This window comes from Aulonocara stuartgranti (genome assembly GCF_965226115.1).
Source record: "Aulonocara stuartgranti genome assembly, chromosome: 18".
In the NCBI taxonomy this organism is placed as follows: Eukaryota; Metazoa; Chordata; class Actinopteri; order Cichliformes; family Cichlidae; genus Aulonocara; species Aulonocara stuartgranti.
This window is the reverse complement of record NC_138954.1, coordinates 8,856,769-8,884,503: the sequence shown is the minus strand read 5'-3', so window position 1 is coordinate 8,884,503 and position 27,735 is coordinate 8,856,769. Positions and strand designations below refer to the sequence as shown.

Genomic DNA, 27,735 nt, shown 5'->3' with positions numbered 1-27,735 from the left:
TCAGAGTGCAACAGAATCCGTTTAATCACTTCCATCATACAACAAATATATTTACAATCAAAAAACAAAACATAAATCATTAAAGAATTATTACCACATTCAGATTCAGAACCACAGACGAGTTACGGACTAGCACTGTGTGAGAATGTATTCATAGTGTGTGTTTGTGTTACTGACCTATTCTGACCTTTCCACGTAACATCTCCCGCTGGCCTTAATGTGGAAACTTCACCAGTAGCAGCCTCCGTCTTCAGTGACCAAAAAAGCGACGTGTGTACTGTTAAGTGATCCTGAACTGTCCCAAAACACAAAAAGAGCAAAGCGACGTGGTTTTTTTAATGTTGAAATAAGGTGACTTATGTGAAACTTGATGCATTCGGACGCAGATCTTGAAGTGGTAAGGGTTTCTACCCTCAGCTGTGAAACTCTCATGTCCTGTATTTTTGCAGAATAAGCCCAGATTTCAGCACTTTAAAAAAAAACAAAAAACAAACATCCTGTCCCTGTGGTTCAACAACTAAACACACGTCTAAAAGAAACTCCACATATACTCTAAGGGTTTTGCAGATGCAACAAGGCAGATATCAGTATTCTAAAAGTCAGTACCCATTTGTGGTTTATTTGTTTTGGTATTCTGTACTTGCAAACCGCACGCACGTATCTTTTGGAAACGGGAATAAGTGGGGAGGAAGGATTCTGTCGAGCTCTGCTGTTAATGTTATTTTGACTGCAGAGAAGTTGGTGCAAACCTGTTGGCTGGATTTTGGCTCCAAGAAAAAAAGAAGCTTTCAAATGCGGTTACATTCTTGTCGGACCACAACTTTCACGCGTGTCACTTCTTTCCCGGCTGAAAAAAAACAAACCGCGGTGTGGAGGAAATCTGTCTCCAGGTCTGGCTTTGAAGACGGAGGCTGGTTTGCCTTTGACAAACTGCTTTCTGAGCTGGTGCAACTCTAAAAGAGCATCCTGCTTTTGTTGTGTGATGGTATGCATTAATGTGGCTGTGTATGTATGTTTGTGTGTGTGCGTGCGTGCGTACGTGCGAGTGTTGAATCCTTCTATCACACCTCCTTTTAAGGCTTTCAAGCTGCTTTGGATCAAAGTCAGTCCCAGGGGATAATTCAGCATAAACACAAGTTCAGAAACATCATAGCCTACCTTCACACGCTGCTGAATTCAATTTTTCAGACACTTTTCAACACCTACTTGATCTTTTAGATTCACAAAAGGAGGCTGATGTCCCTCCAGCCGCCTATCTTCTTACTGGCATCAATTTGTTAGCTTCATCTGACTTTTGTTTTTCAGTTTAAAAGGAAATGTTAAATGCTGAAATACTCAACCTAATGACAAATTAGGATTAGAAAGGGCAAGTACCCCCTGCCACCCAAAAAACTAAAGGCGGCCCGATAATCACATCTAAGACTTAACTTTAAGCCCTCGTCTTAGAAGTCGCAAGTGCAGCAGATGCGCTGCAGACGAAAAACAGCGCAGGGGTAAAGAGCAAAAAAAACTGTGTTAAAAAAAAAAGTTAAAATGAGCCCCACACTGGCCACGAGATTAGAACAGATAAACAGTACATTAGGCTATACGCGTCATCATAATTACCGATAGATATATATAGCAGTCGCAGCCGCCACCATCCAGTTTTGGAAACACGTTGGACTAAAAGGGAAAGGGACAGGAGGAGGAGAACTGTTTCTTTCTGTAGTAGGGATTTAAATAAATATCGTGTTTTGTTTCGTTTTTCTTCATTAAAGCCAACTTTCCTCCGGCCAGGCGGTTTGGAAAGAGAGATACGGCAGATGATGGAGAGGTGTTGGTGGTGGTGGGGCTTTATGTGAAGTTCTGCAGGGGCTGGCTGACCCTCATGCAGGCCCAGTAGAAGGCCCGAGCCAGGGTGACGAGAACCAGGAGCAGCAGCGCGGCCCACGAGGCGTAGATTCCCTTGTAGGTCTGAGCCTTCACCCACGTTCCAGCCTGCAGAGAAACAACAAGCAGAGGGAGCATTCAGGCATCCATCTGCTCCCCACAAAGCCCTTTCAAGAGGGACATGTAAGCAGTGGCAGAGCCAGGCATTTTTTATAAGGCTGGAGAAGCTTGTTTATTTATTTAGTTTTTTAGGTGGAAAATGCAGGTATGACGGCCATGCAGAAAAACAAAAGGATGAGAAGAAGCCAATTTTATATAAATCCTAAAATAAAAACAAAAACATGTGGAACAGTCACTCCTATTATTATTGGTGATTAAACACAAAAGATATTTATAATGCACTGTTAAAATGTGTCCATGTGGGAACAAGTGTGGCTCCACAACAAAAAAGTCCTGCTAAAAAAACTGAAGTTACTGACTGTAACTCCAGTTCTGGGATTACGTGCGACCCAGACGGAATTTTGGATGGCCAGAAAACGCCGATCAACCTAAATGTAAGGGAACGAAGGAGCCTAGTCTGCAGGTACGTTTGAATAGGTTTCCTGCATTTATCCTCAGATCAGTTTTGTTGCTGTAATCTGCACAAGTTTGAAGTAATCTCCGCCACGACTTTGCAGAGATTATCATGTCCAATAATCCTTACATAAATCTGCCAATAGGTTGATGAAAAACAACAACAACAAAACAAACCTGGAAACTGCTCTGTGTTTATACACCACTACTGTGTTTAATCATCAGCAATTATTATTATTATTGGCTCTTGGGTTGTTGTTTTTTTACTTACTAATATTGTAGTATTTTTATCTTCCAATATAAAGCACTTTGGTAGGACTGTTATTTTGAATCGATGGTATAAAAACGAAACTACACCGAAATGCAATAAATTGGACTGGATTACTGAGACTTTACAAGATTACTCCTTTAAATCAATAACATTTATTTTAACCTTAAGAAATGTCTTTAAAAGTGGATTTTCTTGAACTCTGAGTATAAATCAAACAAAAAGCAAAACAAAAATACCTACGTTTTAAAAGTCTCTCGAGTTATGCCTGAATTATGATACTACATTAAACTGCATCACAGTCCGGTGTAACAGGTCTTTTTCATACTATATTCATTAGCACAAGGAAGCTGCTTTCAAATAAAATATAATGGGCCTGTAACTGATAATTATGATAATGGAATAGATAGTAGTCTGTCAGTGTAGACGTGTGCCACTTTTCTTGTTTCCATAGCTCTGAAAATGTGTGCACACATCACAGTCTGTTCTCAAGCTTCCTCGCTACCCTGCGTTTCCATATAAGCAGCTGCTCAAGATTTACTGTCTGTAAGACCAAGATAGACAGCTTTAGTTTTACTCGTGATGGCAGAGTGATGCAGACACACCAGTGGACAAGGACAAATGTAAACAAGCAGGTCGCCCACTGCAGCGAGTACTCAGCAAAGTAGTATAGACTGGGCTTTAGCTTAGGTTAGACTGTGTAGTCTGTCTTGCAAGGGAAACCGCCATTCAACAAGGGAAGATGAAGAGAAGAGGGTGACTTTACAGATGTGTAAAGAAAAGAACTGCGCTGGATTTATAAACTAAGAAAAATATCATACATTTAAATGAAATTTCAAGGCAGCCCAAACTAAAACGATCAGATTTTCAGCTTTTAAACTGACTTGGCAGTAGGGCTGAACGATATATCGCATTTGCGATAATATCGCGACATGATCAAGTGCAATTTTCTAACCGCAAAGGCTGCGATTATACTCTGGACATGTCCAAATTCATGGGCTGCATCCTCCTGAGGCCGCATTTGTAGACCGATTACGTCACAGCGACGTGCCGAAGGCTGTCCAAATTACTACCATATCCCAGAATTCATAGCGCGGCCCAGCCAAACTCCAGTTTCCAGCAATGGCGGCCGCTACTAAGTTTTAAAATTACTCATACTAATCTTTCTGGGTCACAAAATAAACTTTTAACATATTTTCAGGCGAGAAAGTAGTTGTGTAAACATCAAATATCTGCTCGGTTTATCAAGATATCCCATATTTGCAAAAGTGCTTCGACGTTTTCAGAGGCGTCTGCTACCCACCAGCTCGACAGCTAGCCGGGACCTCGAGGGTTACTGATGCGGCCGAGAGCGGCACAACTCCCGGCACATCATTTTCAGATCACCGCGGAGTTTCGCTGCTCGGGTTAAACGTAATATATAAGTCACTTAGACAACCTAAAAATGTTATTGTTGGGTTTTTTTCAGTGTTTTGTTTGTTCGTGAGTAAATCGGTTTGGCTGAGATTAAAGTTATTAGATTAGATAAAATAAAACTTTATTAATCCCCCGGGTGGGTTCCTCCTTGGTTTTCACACAGCTGACTAAACGTCAAACAGAAAATTTATTAAACAGAAGTATGAGACAGTCGAGAATTTACACCAGTGTCTGGTTATATTTTAGATAGCAAGAAGCAGACGGCCGAGTTTATTAAACTCCACCGAGACAGCGGTGACACTAATCAGAACTAGACCGTCCAATTTCACGCCTTTAAACTTTAAAGGCGTGTTTGTGTGTGTGTTTATACAATTGCTATTATGTTTGCACTTTATGTGTAATGTTACTGACTGCAGAGATCAGTAAGATGTGTGTATTTTTTATTTCTTAGTTTTATTTATTTAATATTATTTTTTAATTGAATGACTGTCTAGTAGTTCACAGATGTCGAAAAACTGAGTGTGGTAAAGCCACTGATTTTTTTTATGTATATTTCTGCAATCTGCACATTGTACTGACTTTCATTTTAATGTTTACACCAGGGTTCCTTGTCAGCACTTTATGCTCAGATGTTTGTAAGCTAAAAATAAACTATTGTGTATGTTCAAATATACTGTTGTGATTGAAGAAGTTAAATAAAAATGTCAGTCATCAATTCATGCATCACCTCATGTCATCATAACAGAGGTCTGTCTTCCAGGAAAGAACAGTTTAAAATTAATGTAATATAGTATTGGCCATACTATATGATGTATTGCTTGTCTTTGTTTAATAATACAGAAGACAAAGACCTTAAAAAATAATCGCATATCGCATCGCAATCGCAATATTGGGGCAAAAAATCGCAATTAGATTATTTTCCATAATCGTTCAGCCCTACTTGGCAGCAACACAATTTCTCCTCTCAAGGACAGAAAAACAAAGACCAGTTAACATTTAGCCCCATATCCACACTTAGTGATTAATTCACCAGCACCACACTAATGCAGTGACAGGTTTTTTTCCCACAATTTTTCAAGCAGAAGCTAATATTCAATACGTAGGAGTGACTGAGAGATAAGAGAGAAAACAGCTTTGCCATCAAGTATTAAGTGTGCAGCTGCTCAGAAGAAAATTATTTAATGAAGATGGCAAAAGTGACTTTGAGAAAACCCACAGGGATTTTCTGGGAGTACGGAAATATAAATTCCCTTTTCAAAGTCAAAACACTCAAGCAAAATTCACATGGGTATTAAAAGAAGCAGGAAAAGAAAAAGGATTTAGAGGCGTTTCTGTTGTCAAGAATATCTAAACTTAATATTACCATCTATAATACACTATTATGCTTCCAAATGTTCAGGGCCAGAAGCAGAAATCCAAAAAAGCTCGATAAAAATAGAAATCATGAGGTAATCTTAACAGTTCAAGCAGGCCAAAAGACATCAATATGCTTTCAAGCTTCATCTTTCTTCTTCTATAAACGATGTGTGAACGTTTAATCATTCATGTCGTTCTCAAGGGGGTTTTTACAGTTTAACAGGCAACTCTCAAGACAAAATCCAGGATGTCAAAGCCGTCACAGAGTTGACTCTTAACTTCTTTTTTCCCTTTAACTATTCTGTTTAAAACTCATAATTAAAATTCAGCCTGGAAAGTCAGCTTGATCGGTTACTTGTCTCTGGTTCTTGCTGTTAAAAGGTTATTGACGCAAAACACCCCTAAAGATTAAACTGTCAAAACTTGCTGCTCATGCACCACTCATATAATTAAAAACATCTTTTCATAAAACACAACCTCATTCCACGTCGTGACATTTATTGCCACAACACCAGCATTACGCAATGCTTTCAATGCAGCACATTTAATGTTTGGATTACGGTTCTTAAAGCTGCCAGGCATGCAACCCTCTTATGCTCAGCCTCTTTTGATGCTCATCTTGCGCCCTCTGCTGTTCAGAAAGCAGAATGTCCTGACCATTTAGCCCTTCTGTGCATCACTGTTAGACTTTTACATCCCTCATTTACTCTAGACTCTCTAAAACAGCTGTTATCTCCTTTATTATTCTGATAATATTCCACTGCAGCATCTATTTACAATCACTTAAATGCAGGCAACAACAGAAATTCTAAAAAGCACTGTGAGCTCTGATGGATTTTTGCACACGTCAAACTGAGAGAACAAGAAGCGACGAGGCAAAGCAGGAGATCAGAACTCAGCACAAATGTTCTGTTTTGTTATTCTGTGGGTGTTGAAGGCAGCGTCGCAGCCTGACACAGCTTACAGTTAAAGCAGGTTGTGTTTGTGCTTTTTCTCAATGACAAATAGAGGCCTGTCACACCGTGTCTGCAGAGCAGCCGCGAGGCGCCAACCTTCCATGTTAAACAAGCGACGACAAAAGAAAAGATAGCAATCATGTTGCTTCTCCCTGCTACCTTTGTTTTATCTATAATTGTGGACTTTTCGCTTCATAAAACAAAACAGGAAGGACATGAGAACCATTTTCTAAAAAGATAAATGCCCGGCAGACAGCTATTCATAATCTCTTTTTTAATACTGAACAACAGCTCCTTGACTCATGTGGGTGTCAGACTGGCGTTGGGCGGCATGTGCTCACCATCAATCCGGCGGTTGAAATGCTGAATAGCAAGCAGAGTAGAAAACACCACAAGCTCCGCCTCCGTGGATACCTCTGACCAATTGAAGACCTGTAGAGGAGAGATAGAAATTAATATTGCTTATTTAAATGCAGCAAAAAACCTTGCAGGTTTATGTATTTTTCTGTTCAGACTCATAGTGTGAGAAGTTCAGCCATTAACTATATCAAGTGCTTCCTGTCTTTTCCTTACTCATAACTGCTGTCCTCTTTATTTTAATATCTCCAGTTTTTCCCCAAGGAACTCCAGTAATTTGCATGACCCTTAAACTTATTAGGAATAATATCTGCATCAGTACCGTTTTGTGTTTATCTAAAACTACCCAAGTTGCCACAATGTCCAGCCTCTCAGTAAAACTCTACATACACAACCCACAGAGTGCATACAATTTTACTTAGAATACAATTGCACTTAAGCCCTCCTTACTGTGAAGGAACAGGGGAAAAAAGACTTTTAAACATACCAAATAAATGGTAGTTAGAGCCACATGTGCCACATGAAACAGGGAGTTTCAGACCTCGATGAAGTAACAAAGATATTCACCGATTCCAGCTTTTTATAAACAAAATGTTAGAAACACAAACAACGCCTCTTTCCTGCCATATTGAATTAGGAAGGTAGGACAGTGAAATAAATTTTCCATCTCTGAGCTGGCCAAATAACACCAGGCTGTCTGTGCAGCTGGCTGCGTGACCAGTGTGCAGAGATACTACAGTAATATTCAATATTACTTAACTCACACATCACTGACCTCCCTTTGAGTTTATTTACTTAAGAAAATGCACTTTTGTGAAAACATGCAGATGTTCAAACCTAATGTTGGCAGGTTTGTACAACTAGTGTGTTCACCCTCACAAATAGACTGCATGCAGTACACTACAAGTACCCAGATTATGCAAAATGTAGAACACTTGTCACCCTCCATGGCTGCCATCGTGCCCAAGCGGCAGACGGGGAGGGGCCACTGAATAATTTTCAGCCAGTAGGTTGGCATTAAAATTACATGTGTTTGCTGTTTATGTGTGTTAAAATTTTCCTCAGTATTAAAGGATTTAGTATTGGGCGTGTGGACAGTGCCTCAACAAGTTATGAATGCATGCAAACTGTGGCTGCTAGAGCAACAACCTTGGATCATTTGCCATGTTTGGTTTGAGACAACGCTGCTACCTTTGTCACATTCAGGTTTTCCAGTCAGGTTCAACAGCGTGACAGCAAGCAGCGTGAACAATATCACCCCGAAACTGGAGCAGCTAAATATAATTCAGCCATCATTAACTGTGTGTGTTGGTTTTTTGGGTTTGTTTTTTTCCACCAGAATATTTCCTTTTGTGTCACATTATAAAAACAATTACAATAACTACTTTTGGTAGCTTCATTTTAGTTTGCATTTCTACATTCTTCATTTTTAACCTGCAGAAACGCACCTGTCCAGACTGAATGGAGGTTCTGTAGATGCTTTTGTGTTGACAAACTACAGTCTTGTGACTAAATCTGTTCACAAAAACTGCACCTGCACACCTGTGCACTGCAAGACAGCTGACATACTGGCACGTCTCTTCAGTACCAGAACAAAAGGCAGCTATTTGCTTTGTATATCCGTTCTGATTATTCAGTTTCTTTTTTTTTTAAACGTATAATCAATAACATGTATTTAACCGCATCCTATATTATTTCAAATTTATCATGCAATTGCAATAGATACTAGCATCCTGCATCCATTTCTCACCATGTTAAGAAGCTCATGCAGACAGTGATGCAGTAATCTGTAACCTGAGGTACTAAACATATATGGACATACAATGTGACAGATCAGAAGCCTCATGACATTTAACACTAATTGAGGTCTGTGAGGAAACGGGAAGTAAGAGATTTAATTAAAGTGTCCCTGAAGTCACTGCTTATTACCTTTTTGTTACTGTGTCTGAGTAAAACCTTACAGCTTAATGCCAAACGGTGTAAAAGCAAAAACTGCGTACGGTGAGAGGAGAGTGGTGTAGTGGATGATTTGCTTATAGCTACTTACACTTTCCTGCAGTGTGGGCACCTGGCCAGCGTCCGATCTGTGAACTCTGTCCACTGAAATTACAAAGAGAAAGATGTGAGCTTCGGCTTCAGCTAAAAACGTTTGCCAACTTAGCAGTTATGGTGGCGACACACTTACACTCACATTAATTCTCTTTTTGACCTCTAACAGACAAACTAGTGATTCTGCTTCTGTTAGGTTTATAATGAAACAGGCACAAAAGTTTGCCTTTGACTTCACTCAGAAAAATAAAAATAAACGTAGCACCAGGTAAAAATTAAATAAGTATAGCTGTGCAGCAGATTGATAAGCAAATGTGAGCAGGTGTTGGAGAGAAGTCCTATACAGTTTGTTTATAAAGTGCTAACAGCAGATAGATTTGTTTTTTTCCCCCCCCATCCATTTGGGCTGGTCAGAAGATTTTTATCATCAGGACAGGATACTGAAGGGAGTGAGAAAGTGTAAAGGGCCTGCAACTGAAACACTGCAGTAAAATAACACTCTTCCAAATAATCAAAATTCAAATACAATGATGTCTTCCAATGACTATCAGCATAAATTATCCAGATGAAAACACGATGTTTCTGCATTCTTTTTGTGGCCGACATTTTTTGTCTTTTCTTTAGCGCGTCTCTCCAAACTCAGTCTGAGGTGAGTTTATCCAGGATGACAGGAAGAACAACTTTGATTAAAATCAGAAATAAAATTTTTCTTTAAAGTTAAAAGAAGGCATTGTGTTTTATCAGGACTTCAATACTGAGCAAAATAAACCTGATTAGGATCGCTGCTATAATTGAGCAGCCCCAGGGTAACTTTCTTTTTGTTTTTTAAATAAATGTTGAGTTTTCCTGGCTCAAAATTGGCTTTTGGCACACACAGGTGAGTCAAAGTCAGTTTTAATTGACTTTACAGAGGTCTGACCATTAGACATTTTACCAAAATTTTAAGCTTGAGTAATGAAACCCTCCTTCTACAGAAAAAAAAAAAGTTTTTATACAAAGCATAAAAAACATGCAAATGTAATGTAAATGAAGAGGACTTTCTTTCTTCTGACAGGGACATTTGTCGTTAACGTCTCTCAATCATATGGATATCAGCTGCAAGGAGCAAAGAACTCCTCGTCTCTCTTCAAGTCACATCAATCATAAACGCCACATAAGGCTCTGCTGGGGTGTGAAGAGCTCAGATATATGTTAATGTAACGTCATGTTAATTTATCAATAGTGCTTGGACAAAACAAAATGCTCCTGATGTAACAGTGCACCCAGCTCATTTAAAGTAAAAATGAGCTTTACCTGACAATGTAATGTGGGAATTTGACACTTGAATTCAACAAACGTGTGATGTTTCAAAAGGAAAGTTAAATAATGAAAAAATAATCAGGATTATAATTTTTGCTACAATCGTGCTCCTCTACATGCAGATTAATTGTCTTTAAAGTCCTGCAATTTCCTTCTTGCAGAGAAATATGTAACTTTCAGTCACATAAAGTAATAAATGAGAACATAAAAATTAGGCTTGGTTCATAAATCATTGCTTTAATTCCAATAACATGTTAAATCAGGGCTAGACAACTTTCTTTTTCTTCCCCCCCACAGGGAGGTACAATGATAAAGTGCGAGAAGGACCACTATTTATGTTAAACTTGATGAATTTTGGTAGGCAGAAAAAAAGGCCCTTTTTTCTAAAACCAAGAATTTCCTATTACAAAGACATGAAACATCATCTCCTCCTTTAGGCTGCTCCCCCTAGCGTATGATCTGCCACTTAAGATACTGCACAATCCCAATATTCTACAGAACATATTAAACGTTTAAGCTGAGAAATTATATTATTTCACAAAAGTTTTTGCTCTTTCTAAACTCAATGGTAGCAACTTGTCTCAGAAAAGTTGGGTTGGGGCAACAAAAGCCTGGAAAAGTAAGTGGTACTACAAGGAAACAGCTGGAGAAACATTTTGTTACTAATCAGGTTAATTGGCAACAAGTCAGTAACATGATTAGGTATAAAAGGAGCATTAGAGGGGCAGTTTCTCAAAAGCCAAGGTGGTTAGAGGTTCAGTAATCTATGGGAAAAAAAATACCTCTAAAACTTGTGGAAAAATTTCAGAATAATAATCTTCAATGTCAAATTGTGAAGACTTTGAATATCTCATCACCTGAAGTGCATAAAGCCATCAGAGTTTCATCAGAAATCTCTGTGTGCAAGAGACAAGGCTGAAAATCAATATTGAACGTCTATGATCTTCTGGCCCTCGGGCATGATTCTGTCACGAAAATCCCTGCATGGGCTCGGGAACACCTCAAGGAATCATCGTCTGTGAAGACAGTTCACTGTGCCATCCACTAATGCAGGTTAAAGCTCCATCATGCAAAGAAGCTGTATGAGAACATGATCCAGAAACACCACCAGCTTCTCTGGACCAACGCTCATTTAAAATGAACTGAGGCAAAGTGGAAAACTGTCGTGTGGTCACACGAATCAAAGTTTTTAAGTGTTTATGAAAAACATGGATGTGAGATCCTGGACTAAAGAGCAGAGGAACCATGTGCCTTTTTATCAGCACTGTTTCCTAAAGCCAGCATTTCTGATGACATGGGGATGCATCAGTTCTTACACATCTGGAAAGACATGTATATGTATTTACAGGTGTTAGAAGACGAGGGAATCCTACTCAGCAGAAAATATGGATGGACCTGTCACAACAGTTTGACACGTGTTGCTGTCATCAAATTCAAAATGACCTTATTATGTTCTTGAAATGGTACATTTCCTCAGTTTAAACATGTTCTATTGTGAATAGAACATGGATTCATATGAAATTTGTTTGCTCCCAAGTAATTCACTTCAACACCCATTAACCAAATACTTCCTGTTAATTTTTTTCCCTTTAGTAGTTTCCCTTTAATGTCTAGGGCCAGACTCATATGGTTCACAGGCTAAATGTGGCTATTGAGCCCTTTGTTGCCCATGTGTGCAATAGATTATTTTGATATAAGGTAATATTTTGCTTTTTATGTCAGGTACAAGTTATGAACTAGTCTTGAAGGCCTTTTTTTTTCTTTTTTCTAAATACACCTACTGATATTCAATCCAAATATCCAAATTCTTGGCAGCAGGTGCTGCTTGCTACACAAAAGCAAAATAAGAAAAATTGTTCTCTCTCACGACACAGACAGTTACTTTCTTCCCAACGTTGGGCCGTGATACATTTGTAAACCCTGCAGGGCAGAATTCACTGTGTGCATGCTGTACATTATTCTTGTCTTGAAAGAAACACTGAGAACATTATCACCAGGATCTGCAACAAAAGATTAACTGGAACGCCACCCAGGGCACAGATCTGAACTTTTTGTTCAGCCGCCCTGTCTTTAAGCATGTAGGAAAGGTCCAGCTGAATGCTAAACGCCCAGCACCATCCATCTCACCTCGGAGGTGGGTATAGTCAGAGAAATCGAGAACGGCGGTGTATTCTATTCTTCTCCCAGTATACCCACCTCCTCTCATCCACCATATATCCTACCTGTCCCACTGATTGTTAAAAGAGCAGCAAGAAGAATTTCCCTTCCTCTCTTTAGCAGAAAATGACCATAATATATCAGCAGAGAGCTGATAGGGTTATTGATCTGTACCAATAATTCAACATATACTTGGCGTAGTGCTTTTTGGATGTTCAATAATTCACTCACTACAGTACATTTCACAACAAAAACCTTGCAGGGCTACTCAAACTGTTACAGGTTTGTAGCTTTGGCTGCAGACGATAAAAGCGTCACCCGAAAGACAGTGTTTTATTCAGCTGTTCTGCATAGTAACACATCCCTTCTGCAAAAATGTGTTTTAATGGCTCTGGACCTTCCTTAGTGACAGGACTTTCATTGGTCATCTACAGTATTTTTAAGAAAAATACAGTAAATAGAGGTTATGACTTTAGCACAGTTAATAACACCATGCAGAAATATTACATTGATACTATGAATGAATGAATATTCTGAGTTACAGGCCCAATTTACTCTACCAACTAAAATGTGTATCTCATAATATTGATGCTCAGAGTTGGTAATAAAAAAAATATCTTTTTGTCAGACTTGGAGTGGGAGTAAAATTGATTTGATTGCAGTTTTTAGTAGAGATTAAATATATTTTTCAGCCTTAAATTTAAATTTCAGCACTCCCCTCTGAACCTTGAGCTCCTGTAACTGTAAAAATACTCCCAGTATTAAGTAAAATTTTGCATGATTTTGTTAGATATGCTAAAGTTATTGTACAAAAAAAACAAAAAACAAACTCAAACAGCTGAATCTGAGGGGAAACTTTTTTTAAGATTCAGCTGATTTAATATGGAATATTAACCACACAAATTGTACTGATGTTTCAACTCCTACACGCTGCTTCAGAGGTTAATATTTATAATCAATAGATTTTTAATATTTTTAAAGGGGATCTGGTGTGCTTATTTCTAGTTCCATAGTTATATATTAGTGAACTCTCCAGATTAAATATGCATGACTAATAGTACAAAATAATCTTTTGTTTCTCTAACAATGTCTGAAACAAGCTGTTCCTCTCCCTTTTCCTTGCAAACAGAAGGTTGAAGGTGGAGCGAAGAGCTCAGGATAGCAGAGCCAACAGCAGAAAAAAACGGTCTGAAACTGAATATTCAGATGAGTCTGAAGACTGATCTGTTGACTTGTACAAACCCTGACATCATTATTTAAAACTATGATCAGCCGCCACTGTAATATAAGCCTGGAATTAAGAAAAGCAAAACATGTTTCTTTTAACTACAGCAAATATTAATGACACCCTAATAATTTGATTTTAGGAATTACACATCTTAAAACCCACAGCACTGTATGCACACAGCAGATGAACAGAAAACCCAACAAAAATCTATTGATTAGTTTTTGGGACTTGAACCATTACCTCACCAAACTGCCAGGTTATGGTCTCTCTGAACTGCTTCGTAAGATGTATTGTTGTTCCAAATGGCTACACAGGAAGATGAAGTCAAAGGCTGGCCATCACAGCGAAGGGAAAGGCGTGATATCTTTTTAAAAACAGTGATAAGGGTGTCAGCTTCAGGGAGACACTGACAGGGCTGTATTGAGTTGTACGTATTAAATGTGCCACAAATAAAAATAATGAAAAAAGGAAAAGTAGAAAGAGGAATACGCTGCTGTTTAGAGATAAGAGGAAAGCATGTGTGTGGTGGGGGTATGACAGTATCTGACCAAGTGACACAGAGTTCAGACAGACCATAAATCCTGCTTAAGTGTGTCACGCGAGGACACCTTGGAGAGCATGGCCAGTTCGATTCACTGACTCTATAATTTTCACAGCTGAGCTCAGACTGATCTCGCATGTACTGGTTTTATATTTCTTTGCACAAAGGATTAGATTTCCCTTTCAATCCTAATCCAAACTACTTATTGAAATAGTAGTATAACATTTTAAGAAATTAGTGAGGTTTAGTTAAAGAAGAAAAGATCAAGCCCTTCTCAAAAAGGAGTCATCTTGGCACCAACTTCAGGCTGTTAGTTTGTGGTAATACAACTATATATTACTGGACATCTTACTGGACACTAAGGAGTGCCAATACATCTTTCTCTGGCACGTATACTAGAGACTCGAACAAAATTCAGGATAATTCATGTCGTCTTTCATATAGAAAACCTAAATAAAAACCTGTAACTACAGAAATCTACCACTGCACAGCTGAAGGTGAACCTCTACTGAGCTTAGGCGCCAGTAAAAGAAGGCTGTGTTCCTTTAATGTTTCTAATATAAGTGTGCCTTCATACATAGATGTGCTTTCATATACATCTATGTATGAAGGCACACTGTGGTTTTACAGGTGGTTAAACCTCTTCTAAGGTTGGACCTGTGACATAGATTAACCTTGTCTATTTAGTCAAGCTCTCCATTGAATTAAAATAAAGGTCTAAGCTTAATTCAGGTCTTGAAGATACTGGGAGATGGGCATCGTTACCTTGAACCTTAAGTCAACTTAAATAAGCCTAATCCACAGCTGATTCGGCATTATACCTGACAGACACGTTTGAACCCACCATCATTTAAATCAGTAATTCTCAAACATTTTCTGGCATACACCATTTAAGGAGGTTTATTCCCACATCCCAGAGATTTTTAAATAAAAAAAAAGAAAAATTATTCAAGTTGACTTTTAAACCCTACCCATATATTAATTCGATTCTGCTTTACTTCCCTCACAGTTTGAGAACCACTGCTTTAATCTAAATGAGCAAATTCCCCAAAACCTTGAAGGCAGAGCTTTTTATGATTTGAAATCCTGTGGTTATTTCCCCTAAAGCTTCTCATTTATTCTAATTAAATAGATGTTTTTTAAAAAAGCAAAGAGCTGGTACCAGGAAGGTGTTGCTGCAGTGTCCACAGGAGACGCGGGCTCCAGCTGGCTGGGGATCAGGACTGGCCGGACCAGGGTGAACCGGGCCCAGATTTATTATCCTCTTACTGGAAGGAGACAGACAGACACACAACATCAGCATTCGCACCAGAAGCGACTCGAGATATTATTCAGTGCAAGTGCTAGCTAATAATGCAAGCTGATGCTGGGAGCAGTCGTCTCAAGGGCTGACTGCAGCCTCATGAAATTCATCAGCATTCACTCCTCTCATTACTACACACACTGCTTTCCTACAATCAGCTTTCTCACATGGCTACAGTAGCTCAGAATCACTGATCAGGCCGCGGGGCTGAGATGTGTCTGGTTTAGTCAGCATGTCTGGTTTGAATGCAAAATAGTAATACTGGAGGTAAACTCTTAAAAGTAATTTACTGCAGGAAAAGTGGCCAAAGAGGAATGTGCATACACAACATATTTTATTACTACTTGAGGTTAATGGATGTCTTTTGCTAAACTGTAATACAATAAACTATGACATATGAACAGTTCATTCAGTACAATTCAGTTTTGTTTATTTATTATTCACAACCTTAATAATATAATATTAGAAACTCCAACAATCGAACAACTCCTACAAGGGAGCACTTGGCAACAGCGGGAAGGAAAAACTCTCTTTTAATAGGATGAAACTTCCAAGACTCAAGGAGGGGCAGCAATCCACTGCATCCGGTTGGGTAGTGAGAGAAAAAGTGCCAAGAAAGGCAGGACAAATGGCAAACTACAGCAGAGAGGGCCAGAGTTTAATAATTGTTCATGATTACATATAGCAGTGATATAAACACACTACTGTGAAAAGAGATGAATGAAGAAGATCCGCTCAATCTATCATAGGAAGACCCCCAGCAGCCTAACTAAGGGAGGATTCAGGGTCCAGTCCTAACTATAAGCTTTATCAGAAAGGAAAGTTTTAAGCCTAATCTTAACAGTAGAGAAAGTCTCTGTCTCCCAAACAGAAAACTGGGAGTTGTTTCCATAGTAGAGGGGAATGATAACCGAAGGCTCTGCCTCACATTCTACTTTTGAAAACTATAAGAGCCACAAGTAAGCCTGCAGTCTGAGAGCGAAGTGCTTCATTAGAATAATATTCAACAATGAGGTCTTTAGGATAAGATGGGGACTGAATATTTAAGACTGTGTATGTGAGGAGAAGAATTTTAGATTCTGGATTTAACAGGGAGCCAAACAGAATATGGTGGAAATAACAATCGCAAAATATTAATGTCAAATTGTGTTGTTTCTCCTGCTAATACATTTACATTTTGTATGCCATTGTTAAATATGCAACATATTCTCATTCTGATGAGGTCAGGTAGGATATTTACTCGTTGTTTAAAATGTATACAACAATCTCAAATGAAATTAATGGCTATAGAATTACTGATGTCAGAAATATTTGTCTTCAGCTGCCACGCCAGATAATGCAAGCCTTTTTATCCCTGAGCCTCACTTCATGATCTGCATTTACAACGACACATTAACTCTGAGTTTCACATCTTTATGACAACACATTTTGTAACAGTCAGTTGATGCTTGTTTACATAGCAGCATAAATCTAAAAATTAAAAAAGAAAAAAAAAACATCTAAAAATGTTGCTCTTGCACATTTTATGCCTTGGGCATAAACAGAAATCTTTTCTGTTACAAATTACACATGGCAGCTGCAACATAATGTTGAGACGACATGCAAAAGCTGTGCATCTCCAGTGACTGACATCAGCCATCTGCTTCTTACTATAACAGTCCCATACTATGAAAAAAGTCCCCTCTTTATGTGTTTAGGTAATTTCCTGTCAAGAGAGAACCAACTGGATCTGAACTTTCAGCAACCTTTAAAAAGAAAAAAATATAAAAGACATATCCCAAAAGTTACATTTTCATAAAACTAACTTTTCCAGTTAACTTTGCCCTTCTTTGTTCTGAAGAGGCTGCTGTGCTCATTATGCCCTCTGAGATTATAATATGAAGGAATTTGCTAAGTGTTCATTTGGTTGGTAGCTGCTCCGCAGGAATTCGGTGCATAATTAAAAGCAGATAGATGTTGAATGAATATTGTGATTTTTTTTCTTTGCTGCGAGGTTCAGAATAACAATTAAATCTCAACATAACCCCCACATCTCCAAATACACATTTAAGAAAAAAAAATACACATAATGCATCCACTGTATCATCCACACAGACACACCTCTCATAATTCTAATGACATGCAGAAGTGAAACTCACGATGCAGTTGTTCTAATTAGGCTGTTATTTCCTCATCCGGCTGGCTGAGCACTGCATGTAAACTGTGCTGGGAGCATAGCCTTAATTGAGGGACTGCTGCTCCCATTGCACCTTGTTTCCTCTGCTTCACTTCTCTCTCGCAGAGAGATGCAGTGTTATTGCAGTCTCACAGTGGCGTGCACACACACACACACACATTCACAGACATACACAAATAACTTCTCACCAATATGGTCGGGGACAGGCAATCCTCTGGGAAGTGACTTTGCAGATGAGCAGACAGTTGCAGGGGCATCGCACGTACTTCTTTCCTGCTGGGGCATTCTTAATGGGCTGCAGAGGGAGACAGAAACACACAGGAGGGAGAGATAAGACCGCAGAACAACACATTCGAATAGGAATAGATAACAAGCCAATTATTCATGATGGACGAGAATTAACCAATACTACACGAGGGAGAGGAGTATGCCAGAAGATATTGGCGTGAGTGTACAGAAGCTGCAGGTTAAGGAAGATAGTTGTGATTTATTATGGGAAACTGTTTAAAAGACTAATAAAGAGTGCAGTCAACAGACAACTAACCAAATGAACATTTATGGGAGATTTTGGACTGATGTTTAAAGCCTTGTCCACATATAAAAACAATTCAGGGTCTATCGCTTTGTACCTGGTTGTAAGTGGACATAGATGGCGGTGACTGTCATAGTAAAACCACTATACAGGTGGTGTAATAATCACATTTGAATTTCAATTACAATTTCAGCTTCTGCTGACAACTAAAACAAGATAAAGTTTTGCAATAATGGAGTTTGCTTTTGCTTGTGCCCCTCCATAAATGTTTAAATTCACTCTCTGCCAGACTGTGGCAGGTCTAGTTACGCTCAAGCTTATTTATTTAAAGCTATTCAGTAAGAAAAAAATAATAATTATTATTTTTTAATTTTTAAGGTTTAAAAAGTCTATATTTTTACCCCCCAAGCATGTAATCGTGTCAAATAACCACAATCTTTTTTGGGTGTTGTTGTTGTTCATCCATCTCTACAGTCTTGTACAACCTATAGAATATTTCTCAATGAATCAAGAAGTGCTGAAGTCCGTGCTGAAATCAGTTAACAGTGTTAAGGATGCACTGATATATTGGCTGACCATTAGCATCATCAGGCTTTGAGCTTGGATGACAACCACTGGCCAACAATGAAAGTGGGCAGTGTTTATTTGTTGTGTAAGGGCCAAAAGCACAAGCTATATAAACGATATTACTCAATTTCGATTCAGTTTTATTAATATCGCGCCAAATCACAACTTCTTTTAGCAACCTGAAGCGTTGCCCCCTGGTGGTCTGGTAAAAGAAGGCAGGCATAACATATTTCCCATTTACATTCACTTCATGTTCCTAGACGCCACATCATTTCCATACTTTAAACAGTCTATGGATATTCTGATAATAACAAAAGCAAAATCAACAGCTTTTCCAGTCAAGTTATTACTTGTAAGCAGGGAGGTGGGTTGCAACTAATTTTTTTGTTTCGTTTTTACCAGCCCAATGGTATGATGTAATGCACTTCTATTGCCAGATGGTGGTGCTAAAGTACCTAGAAGAACAAAAATGAACTGATATAATGCCTTTCTACTCCATTTAGCACTTAAAGCTAACTAGTCACCCAATCACACACGCACATATTCATAGAATGCTTTCTATCAATCTCACACACAAACATACCCACACACACTCCAATGGCTGTACTAGGGATCATTCGAAGTTCAGCATGCCCAAGGACACTTCAACATGCAGAGTGGAGGACTCAGAGATCGATCGACCTGTTCCAGTTGGTAGATGACCAACACTACCCCGTAAGCCAAAGCTGTGAGGAAAGGATGCTAATAATAATAAAGCGCATGTGGCGCAGTGAGATTAGGGACCGATTATTTTTTGAAGTCGTCAAATATCGGAGCGCAGCACACCATGACCCCATGTGCTGCTGCGTACACAGCAAATTAAAAAATAAAAATAAAACAGAATGCATGAAATGATTTTTGGTGGCTGTGGCGGGGCGTGGTCGGCGGTGCCGCTGCAGGGGAGGTGGACGCACCTGCAGGGCATCTGCCAGGTTAAAAGTGTGCTGGGTCCACTGTCGTTGTTGTTGTGTAGTTAGGCTGGCAGCTATAAAGCTGCAGCTGTGTTGTAACAGCAACTGAGTGATAAGTGTGAATAAAGATGCTGAAAAGCATGTTTGTGGAAATGTCATCGTCGGATCTGCCATGGTCCTCTCACAGTGGCCTTCATGTCTGCTCAAACAGCAATGTTTCATCAATTTCATAGCACACACTTAGAAAAAATAAAAATAAAACAGGGTCACTGCTTAACAGATGGGCAGCAGCCTGCTCAGCCTCCTAGTACTGAAGCCCAAGATGGTAAGTTTCAAAATAAGAGCAAGAGGGCTGTCAACTCGTCACTTGGGAGGAATAAAAAAAATAAATAAACAAATAAAAACAGAAAAATTCTAAAATGAGTTGCCAAATATATTTATTCAGCGATTAATATGCATAGGCAACCTGCCCAAGTGATGTTGGAAACACCACAATATTACACAACATCACCCAGAATGAAATAACATCCCGCGTGTCCATCGTGCTGCGTTCTCGCCACAGCGTCATTAAACCCCGGCTAACCAGATCAGAGTGTGCCTTGTTCGTTTCCAGATCCATTATCAATTCCGCTTACAATGCCCGGAGGAATGAAGTTCTTTTCTCCACTCAAGTGAAAACTAATATTAGGAGTGATCATTACACAGTGGATTAGCCAATTTTGTACAATTTTAAAGTTGCCGTGGTAAAATGATATTTCAGTCTTAATATTTATTTCCTACAAAAAAAAAAAAACGTAATTAAATTCTCACTGTTACAATGATCCGTTTCGGTATAAGAGATTAAAAAAGGGTGAAGTTCGTGTTCCAGTTTAACTGTGTAATATTACAGTCGCAGAGGTTTCTATCATTCAGCCCATAAGATAATCTATCAGTTAAGCAAAATAATGAGCAGTTACAGGAAATTAACCTTGACCACAGTCTAAATATTGTCTTCGGTGAGACAACAACTCATCCAACGCTGCATGTGACAACTCCATATATAATCATTTCTTCCGCTCTATGAGCTATATCGCTGCTCCCAAGAGACTGCATCATGATTATAACCATTAACTGCGATAATAAACATTTTTTAAATGCTAATCTGAGGCTGTAAAATAACAATTAATACTGCTTGCAATTACTGTTCCTGATTGCCATCCCACGCCTGCTGTCAAATTAAAACAGGAATGAGCAAAATTGCACATCAAAATCTTACTAATTCATGAGTCTAATTAAGGATAATAAACATCCCGCAAATTACACATATTTACTTAAAACAAATAACCGCTGTCTGACATCATCCTCTGCATATCTTTTGGATTTGAGCCAACCCCTGATGTATGTAATAAAGCACGTTTGCACTCTCAGATCGACATCAGTGTAAATGTTCTGCATGTTTCATGAGGTGGTGGAAAACAGGATATCCTCACACCTCTGACATATTTCTGCATATCTGCATATGTCGCCTCCATCTGTAAATTCCTCATTATGCCCATTGGTACATCTGGACACACTTCATATTTCTTCTTCCATGCGCACACAGATTTGCATGGCTAGTGAAGCACACTTGTGGAGCCCCATCAACCTGTGAATCTGGCAGCGATAACTGTACAAATTACACAGGGTGTTACCATCAGCACGACTGTCAAATTGACCCAATCATTGGGATCTTCTTCCACGGTCAAACCCGCGAGTTAAACTTGGTAATTAAAGTTGCAGCTGAGCATCTGTTTACTGCACACCTGACCAATCTTTAGCTGGTGGTAGCAAATGAAGAACTTCATTATATTATTGCCAAATTATTTGCGATACCTGTGTAATTACAACATTAGAATAATTAGACCGGCTTCTAAACAATGTCAAGCTTCGTTTAGAGCTATTAGTATTGTTTGCTGAGCCTTTCACAATGTTTGATTGTGTACCTCACCTCTATTTTCCCATCAGCATTCACTCCAAACAAGGCTGGAAACTAGAGCTCAACTATTATGGGTCATTTGAGGCCTCTGATGATTGCTGGAAGTAAAAATGATTGAGATTCATCAGCCATACTCTTCGTGTTTATACATTTTAGAGATGTTCCCGGCAACTAATTTACCAATTGTTTATTTTTGTAAAAAGTAATCACCTAGAATCTTACAGCCAAGTGTGTGTATTTAATAGCCATTTGTAGTCAGATTGTTCAATAATCATGCTGTTTAATTGACAGGTGTCGCTATATAACAGCACACAACACACAATATCAGATTAGCTAGCAGAGTTTGGTTAATATTAAAGGCGCCACATGCATGCATTAAATAAGAGAGTGAAAAGGCAATCTGTGTGGGCTTGTGGGGGAGGGTATCATAAGATTTTAAAACCAACAGGTAACTGCTATTGTGCACGATTAAAATAAGAATAATTATTTTAACCAACTAAATATCTGCTGATGACTAGCTAGGGCGGCAACTGTTAAACGACTAGTTGTGCATCTCCATAATACACACGCATACACATGTAGAAGGTTAAGTGATGAGGTTGCTGTTAATCAACACTCCAGCAATGCAATTCCCAAGCCAGTTTCCAACTTGTCATTAAGACACCACTAAAATCTGCTGTGAGCAAAAGAAGGTGACCAGGTGTCTTCCAGCATTTTTAATTGTTGTCCCACCATTCCATATACTGGGACTACGTCCAACGTTTTTGAGTTTTTCTTATTTACTAAAGTCAACAATGAAGAGCAGACATTTACTCTAAAGCCTGCCTTTCATCCAAAGCGGTCCTCATGGGTCAAGGGCAGCTTTTGTTACTTATGCTATGCTCAACAGGGAAAATTTTATGTCAAGAGAATATGATGCAATGGACCACAAATAAAGGGAAATGCAAAAGTAAAGAGTGGAAAAATTACTTGAAGAGGATGAAGCTAGTAAAAAGCTTTTCCTATGTTTCTTCTTCTACATTACAAAAACATTGTGGTTTAAAAAAATGATATCCCAGTCTATGCAGTCCTACTGAAGTTCAGTTATGATTAGCAGAGGGAACAGCAGCTGAAATAACAGTTAAAACTTTTAAAAGTTATTGTACATAACTAGAGAGAGAGCTGTGAACGTTTTATTTATCATTAATCCCTCTATAATCGGTCCGTTTTTATTTTTAGCAACAGTATTGGTAATATGTATTATAAACAGTGGTGTTGCAATGCGCTCTGCTAAACAAACTGTAATGAAACCACTTATGATCAACTCCAAACCTCTTTTTTTGCCCCTTACATTCAGTTTAAAAGTTTGTCATACAGGATAACATATACACTGATAGCAATAGACTGATCGGCCGTCTAGGCAATTATTATCCCAATGGGCTCTATGAGACACTGGGCCTGCTGTGGAGGGCCACATGAATAAGTGGAACTCAATTCAATGTCGATTTTATTTATTTATTTATTTTTTAAATGGATGCGGCCCTGCTCTACTGGAACTAAGTGCTAATCAATAAATTATTTCTAATAATTTGCTAAATTTATGAGTATTAGAGACATATATCCTATAAACACCTACTGGATTGCTAATGTGAAACTGTACAAATCTGCAAGCAAGTCTCATCATGATTTGATTTTTCTTATTTCTTTTATTTTTGCCCCTTCATCTCCACAGTCATTTAGCCTTTGACCTAGAAATCAATCTCACTGTGTCATCCCGGATGACTCAATCCCTAACATGCAACTGCAGGACATAGAAGAAAGAAGAGGAGGCTTGACATAGGTAGCTATAACTGAAGATGTAGAGCTATATCGCATGCCAAAGTATATTTAACTTGCAATATATTAAACAGCTGTGACACACAACTTGAATAGCAGGGGTTACTTTCTGGTATTTCTGTTATTCACCAATGTTGTATGTGAAAAATAAAACAAAGATAAGTGAAACATTTACATTCTTGTCATGGTGCAATGACTTATTTGACAGCTGAGATGACACATTTGAAACAAAAAACATAAAAATATGCATAGCGGATTTCAGCTGAGTCATGTGATACTTAGCTGAATACCCCCTATAATATAACATTTTGAAAGTGAGGATGTCACACGTTGTTTAAATGCTTTTTGCCTGACTTGCCCCTTCCTCCCCTCCTCGTATCGGACATCTTTCTCTGAGAGGCACCAAAGGAACCACTATACCCACTACATTGGTCACCTTGCATGCCACCAGTGGCTTAATAACAGTCACATCCATTTATGCTCATCATTATAGTACAGGTACCTGTTGCATTATTCACCTGAACAACAGGTGTTGCCACTCAGACAACACCTCCACATCAGTGCTGGTACAAGAGCAGAAATTCCAGTGTTTGGGGTTTTTTTGTGAATCTGACATTGCCATTTTATCATTAAAACGGCAATGTCATATGTTGCCGTTCGCCAGACACCGGACAGCAGGTATAATGGGACCCTAACACTTGAAGAGAGGAAGCGAGGAGAGAAATGAGTTCAAATGAGATTGCACTCTCCTGCCCAAAACAATCAAATTAAGTTTAGGACAAACTAGTTTGCACCAGATGAGCCCTGGAAAAGCAACTGTGTTTTCAAACCCTGAGACTACTCAGCTGATTTCCTGCAAATCTAACTTGACGCGTGGCGATTGGGAAACAAACAAACAAAAAAAAAAAAGTATGATGTAATTTATAAATGTTTAATGGTGTGTGATTGCTATGCACAGTAGGCTGAAAAGTGTTTCATTACAGTATTTTCACAAGGATTATAGGAACCATTAGTGACCTCACAGCAAACTCTGGGGATTATCCAGAGTAATGAGGATGTTGATTCTGGAAAAAAAAATGCTTTTAAATTTTTTGATGGCTCTGAGCAAAAAAGGGGACGATTACATCCACCTTATATTAACATAAAGGGTGACAACACCAAATTTGGCAATGTGGTCACAACACATGTTTTGTAATTGTAGCTGGGCAGTATATCGCTTTATTTTAAAGACCGCAACATTATTTACATTTTGTCTTGCCCTATCTATCTATCTATCTATCTATCTATATATATATACACATACACATATATACATACACATATATACATACATACACATATATACACATGTGTGTGTTAGTCTGTACATTAAATGCATGGAACATATTGATAGGTTACCTATATTAAATGTATATAAACATACTTCTGACAGAAACATAAACTATTTATAACACTAACAGTTTACAAACGTATACAGCTGAACAGCATTCTGGGTAATGTTAGCCAGCCAGGTAGCATAACAGTCTATTAACAGCGGGGAGGAGCTCTGTTAATATATTCAAGACTGATGGAGGATGAAGGACTGTGTTTACAGTATTTCAGTTTAAAAAGTTAAAATATGAATTTTGCCTTGATTTCTGAACCTGATTGTTTCTGTGCTGGATTTTCACTCAGGGTACGACTCAAACAGCCTCCAGACATATCTATAGTCATGTGATTCTAGGATCTCATGTTACTAAAGACTAGCAGGGGTTATTCCTGGAGACATAAATAATAACTCTAAATGGAGATTCCTTCACAGCTCTTCTGTAGAAACATTAATGCTAAAGACCCATGTGCTGATTTTGTTTAGAAACAGCTGAAAAAATAAAGCGGGATTACTGCTCTCATGCCCCTCTGAAAGTCTCTTTGGCCTTGCAGTAGTGGTGCATGAGTCTTTTGGGTGTCACGTGGGCTTAAATGCTAACCGTTTACATCTCACAAGATATGGATATAGGAATGTTTGACTAGTGAAGGTCGGAACTGTCACAACTGTGTTATAACAAATGAACTGAAAAGCAGAACAGACACCCTGCTGAAGACTGGCATTATATCCCTGTGTTGTACATTTAACATTTGTTAACAGAGCTTAAGAGCGGATTATTTACCGTTTTGGTCGTGTGGTTTCATTTTAATTATGTTTTCTTTCTTTTTAAGTGTTTTATACTTTATATACTCCTGGAGGAGAATGGGCCACTGTAAGCCTATATAAAGGCTCAGTTACACCAATATATTAATAATACTACAACTACAACTTCTAATAATACAGAGATGTACTATTGAACCTCTATAATCTTAAAAATACCACAAAACAAAAATTTTGCTCATACCTTCCCTACATCACACATTGGTTTGCGCATTAACATACTGGAGGCTCTGGTGTGAAGGTGCTCAGTACCTAAAGATACTGCACACACAGTAGCTCCTTGTAAGTCACAAGGTATTTACGCTCTACTCATAATACTCAAAACGTTTTTCTAATTTTACAAAATGAACCTCACGTTATACTAAATAAGACGTGTTCTTTTCTATGTTCTTCTGTTGTCCTAAATCTTTTTTATGTGTTAAAACAGTTTATAGTAACAATTCAATTACAAACAGCTAGATGCTGGGCTAGTACAGGAATAGTTGTAATTTGTGCTAAAAAAACAAACAAAAAAAAAACATAAAACAAACAAAACAAAATACAATCCCTCATTTTCAGAACCAAAAATGGGGGGGGAAAAGCCAACTTAATTCATGTTGAAATTGTTTGATTCATACTGGGGTTCACCTTTTTCCATCTGGACAAAGGTCTATGGTCGCAAAATGTAAAACAAATATCTTTGTTTCTGCAGCCATCATTCAGATCAACAAATTGTATCTTCTATTCCTTTGAGCTGACATAATGTAACCTGAAGTAGCCAACGGGCTTTACACCTGGGTCTACAGATTCCTCTGGAAACCAACCTACCGTAGCTTCATTGCAAACCCCACACTTCACCACGTGCTGGTGAATCTTGCCCTCCACAGAGATGAGGCTCTGACACACCCTGCAGCTGATAACAGGGGCACTGCCACTCTCTGGTGAGGTGAGAGGGGAATAGGGCGGAGGGTCCTCCCCTAGGAGCACCGATGGCTGCGTGGGGCTGGGGAATGGAGGGAAACCTGAAGGCAAGGGGAAAAATACAACAGTAGTAAGGACTAGTGAAGGGACACAGTCATAAGAGTTGTGCAGTGAGCTGGAAAAAGCCTCAATTCCCATGACAAATACCCTGTTATGATAAACAAGATAATAAGATTTGGTCTGGAGTTCAGCAGAAAGGAGCTTTAGAAGAAAAACACTCCTGGAATGCTGAGCGGGCTGAGCTTTAACAAATGAGGCTGGGTATTTGTGAAAGACATTTGTGAAAGGTATTTGTGAAAGCCATTTACTCACAGTGTGTGAGTAAATGGCTCAGTTCCATCTAGAAGTCATATGCAGCATGCAGCCCATGTTTCTCAGTTGATCTATTCAGGCACATTTGTCCCTTTCTAGGTGAACGATCATTGGTCGTCGCTCTCCTTTGCAGAATCCCTCGGCAGCCTCCATAATGGCTTTCTCACATGCCAATCAAATCAGGTGTTTCTCGTATGCTAGCTAGCTTAGAGAAACAGTTATCTAGCTTGTGAAGAAAATCGGCTCTCTTAAACTGCCAAATTATATGCACTAATTTGTGTTAAACCCGTAAATGAAATATAATTTGATAATAACGTTACCGAGCTGCATGACTGAGGCTTTGCGGATGGTTTGCCGGTGCTAAGCAGCGCTAGCTGTCAAGCTAGGTTAGCCAGTGAGCACAGCGTTGATTCCCTCCTGTGCTTTCTTCCATTATTTTAAAACTATCGGTTTTATTCAAACAGTAAATGCTTTGTAGCTTTACACCACATACTGACCAAACACAATCACACTAGGGTGACCCCTTCTTGTTGTGATGGCTGAGCTAGAAGAAGAGGCTAATAAAAGCTAAGCTAACTGAGGGTGGAGGAGAGAGCACCATGGATACTCACTCGGTGGTTTGTTGGGCACACCGTACGGTCCCGCACCGGGGGACAACCCGCCGTTACCGCTGCCGAGAGCACCATCGCCCAGATCTGATAATAACGGGGACCTCTCGCCGTCCGCCATACCGAGAGCGAGGCGTGGGGATTAGGGGGGGAGAAAGCGGAGAGAGATTGCAGACCGATACGGTGTTGTATTGTTGTGTCGGAAATGCAGGCGTCACATGATCACACCACCACCACTACGACCGCTGCTGCGGTAACGATGCCCGGGGGTGTGGCACTGCTCACCGGGGGGTGCTACGAGTTG

At 39.0% G+C, this 27,735-nt stretch overlaps 1 protein-coding gene across 2 annotated transcripts; it reads right to left on the bottom strand.

The window, feature by feature from the left end:
- pip4p1a (phosphatidylinositol-4,5-bisphosphate 4-phosphatase 1a) lies at positions 1 to 27,692 on the bottom strand. 2 transcript variants are annotated; one of them, XR_014272596.1, is made up of 8 exons: positions 27,435 to 27,692; positions 26,359 to 26,552; positions 17,737 to 17,843; positions 15,232 to 15,337; positions 8,843 to 8,895; positions 6,780 to 6,870; positions 1,606 to 1,977; positions 1 to 295 (listed from the first exon to the last, which is right to left on the bottom strand). XR_014272596.1 is itself a non-coding variant. In XM_082512231.1 (7 exons), the coding sequence occupies exons 1-7, from the start codon at positions 27,550 to 27,552 to the stop codon at positions 1,834 to 1,836; spliced, it is 813 nt and encodes a 270-aa protein (XP_082368357.1). In that variant the 5' UTR covers positions 27,553 to 27,692; the 3' UTR covers positions 1 to 1,833. The 2 variants fall into 2 exon arrangements, 1 of the variants encoding a protein (XP_082368357.1); XM_082512231.1 differs by having other exon boundaries at positions 1 to 1,977.
- Positions 27,693 to 27,735: the final 43 nt, after the last annotated feature.

Bases quoted from the DNA above. Each gene is read 5' to 3' on its own strand.
- pip4p1a (XM_082512231.1), bottom strand. From the start codon at position 27,552: ATGGCGGACGGCGAGAGGTCCCCGTTATTATCAGATCTGGGCGATGGT. The intron at 15,338-17,736 runs GTGAGAAGTTAT...GTCTCCTTCCAG, and splicing joins GCCTGTCCCCGACCATATTG to TAAGAGGATAATAAATCTGG. The intron at 6,871-8,842 runs GTAAGTAGCTAT...TCTCCTCTACAG, and splicing joins TGCCCACACTGCAGGAAAGT to GTCTTCAATTGGTCAGAGGT.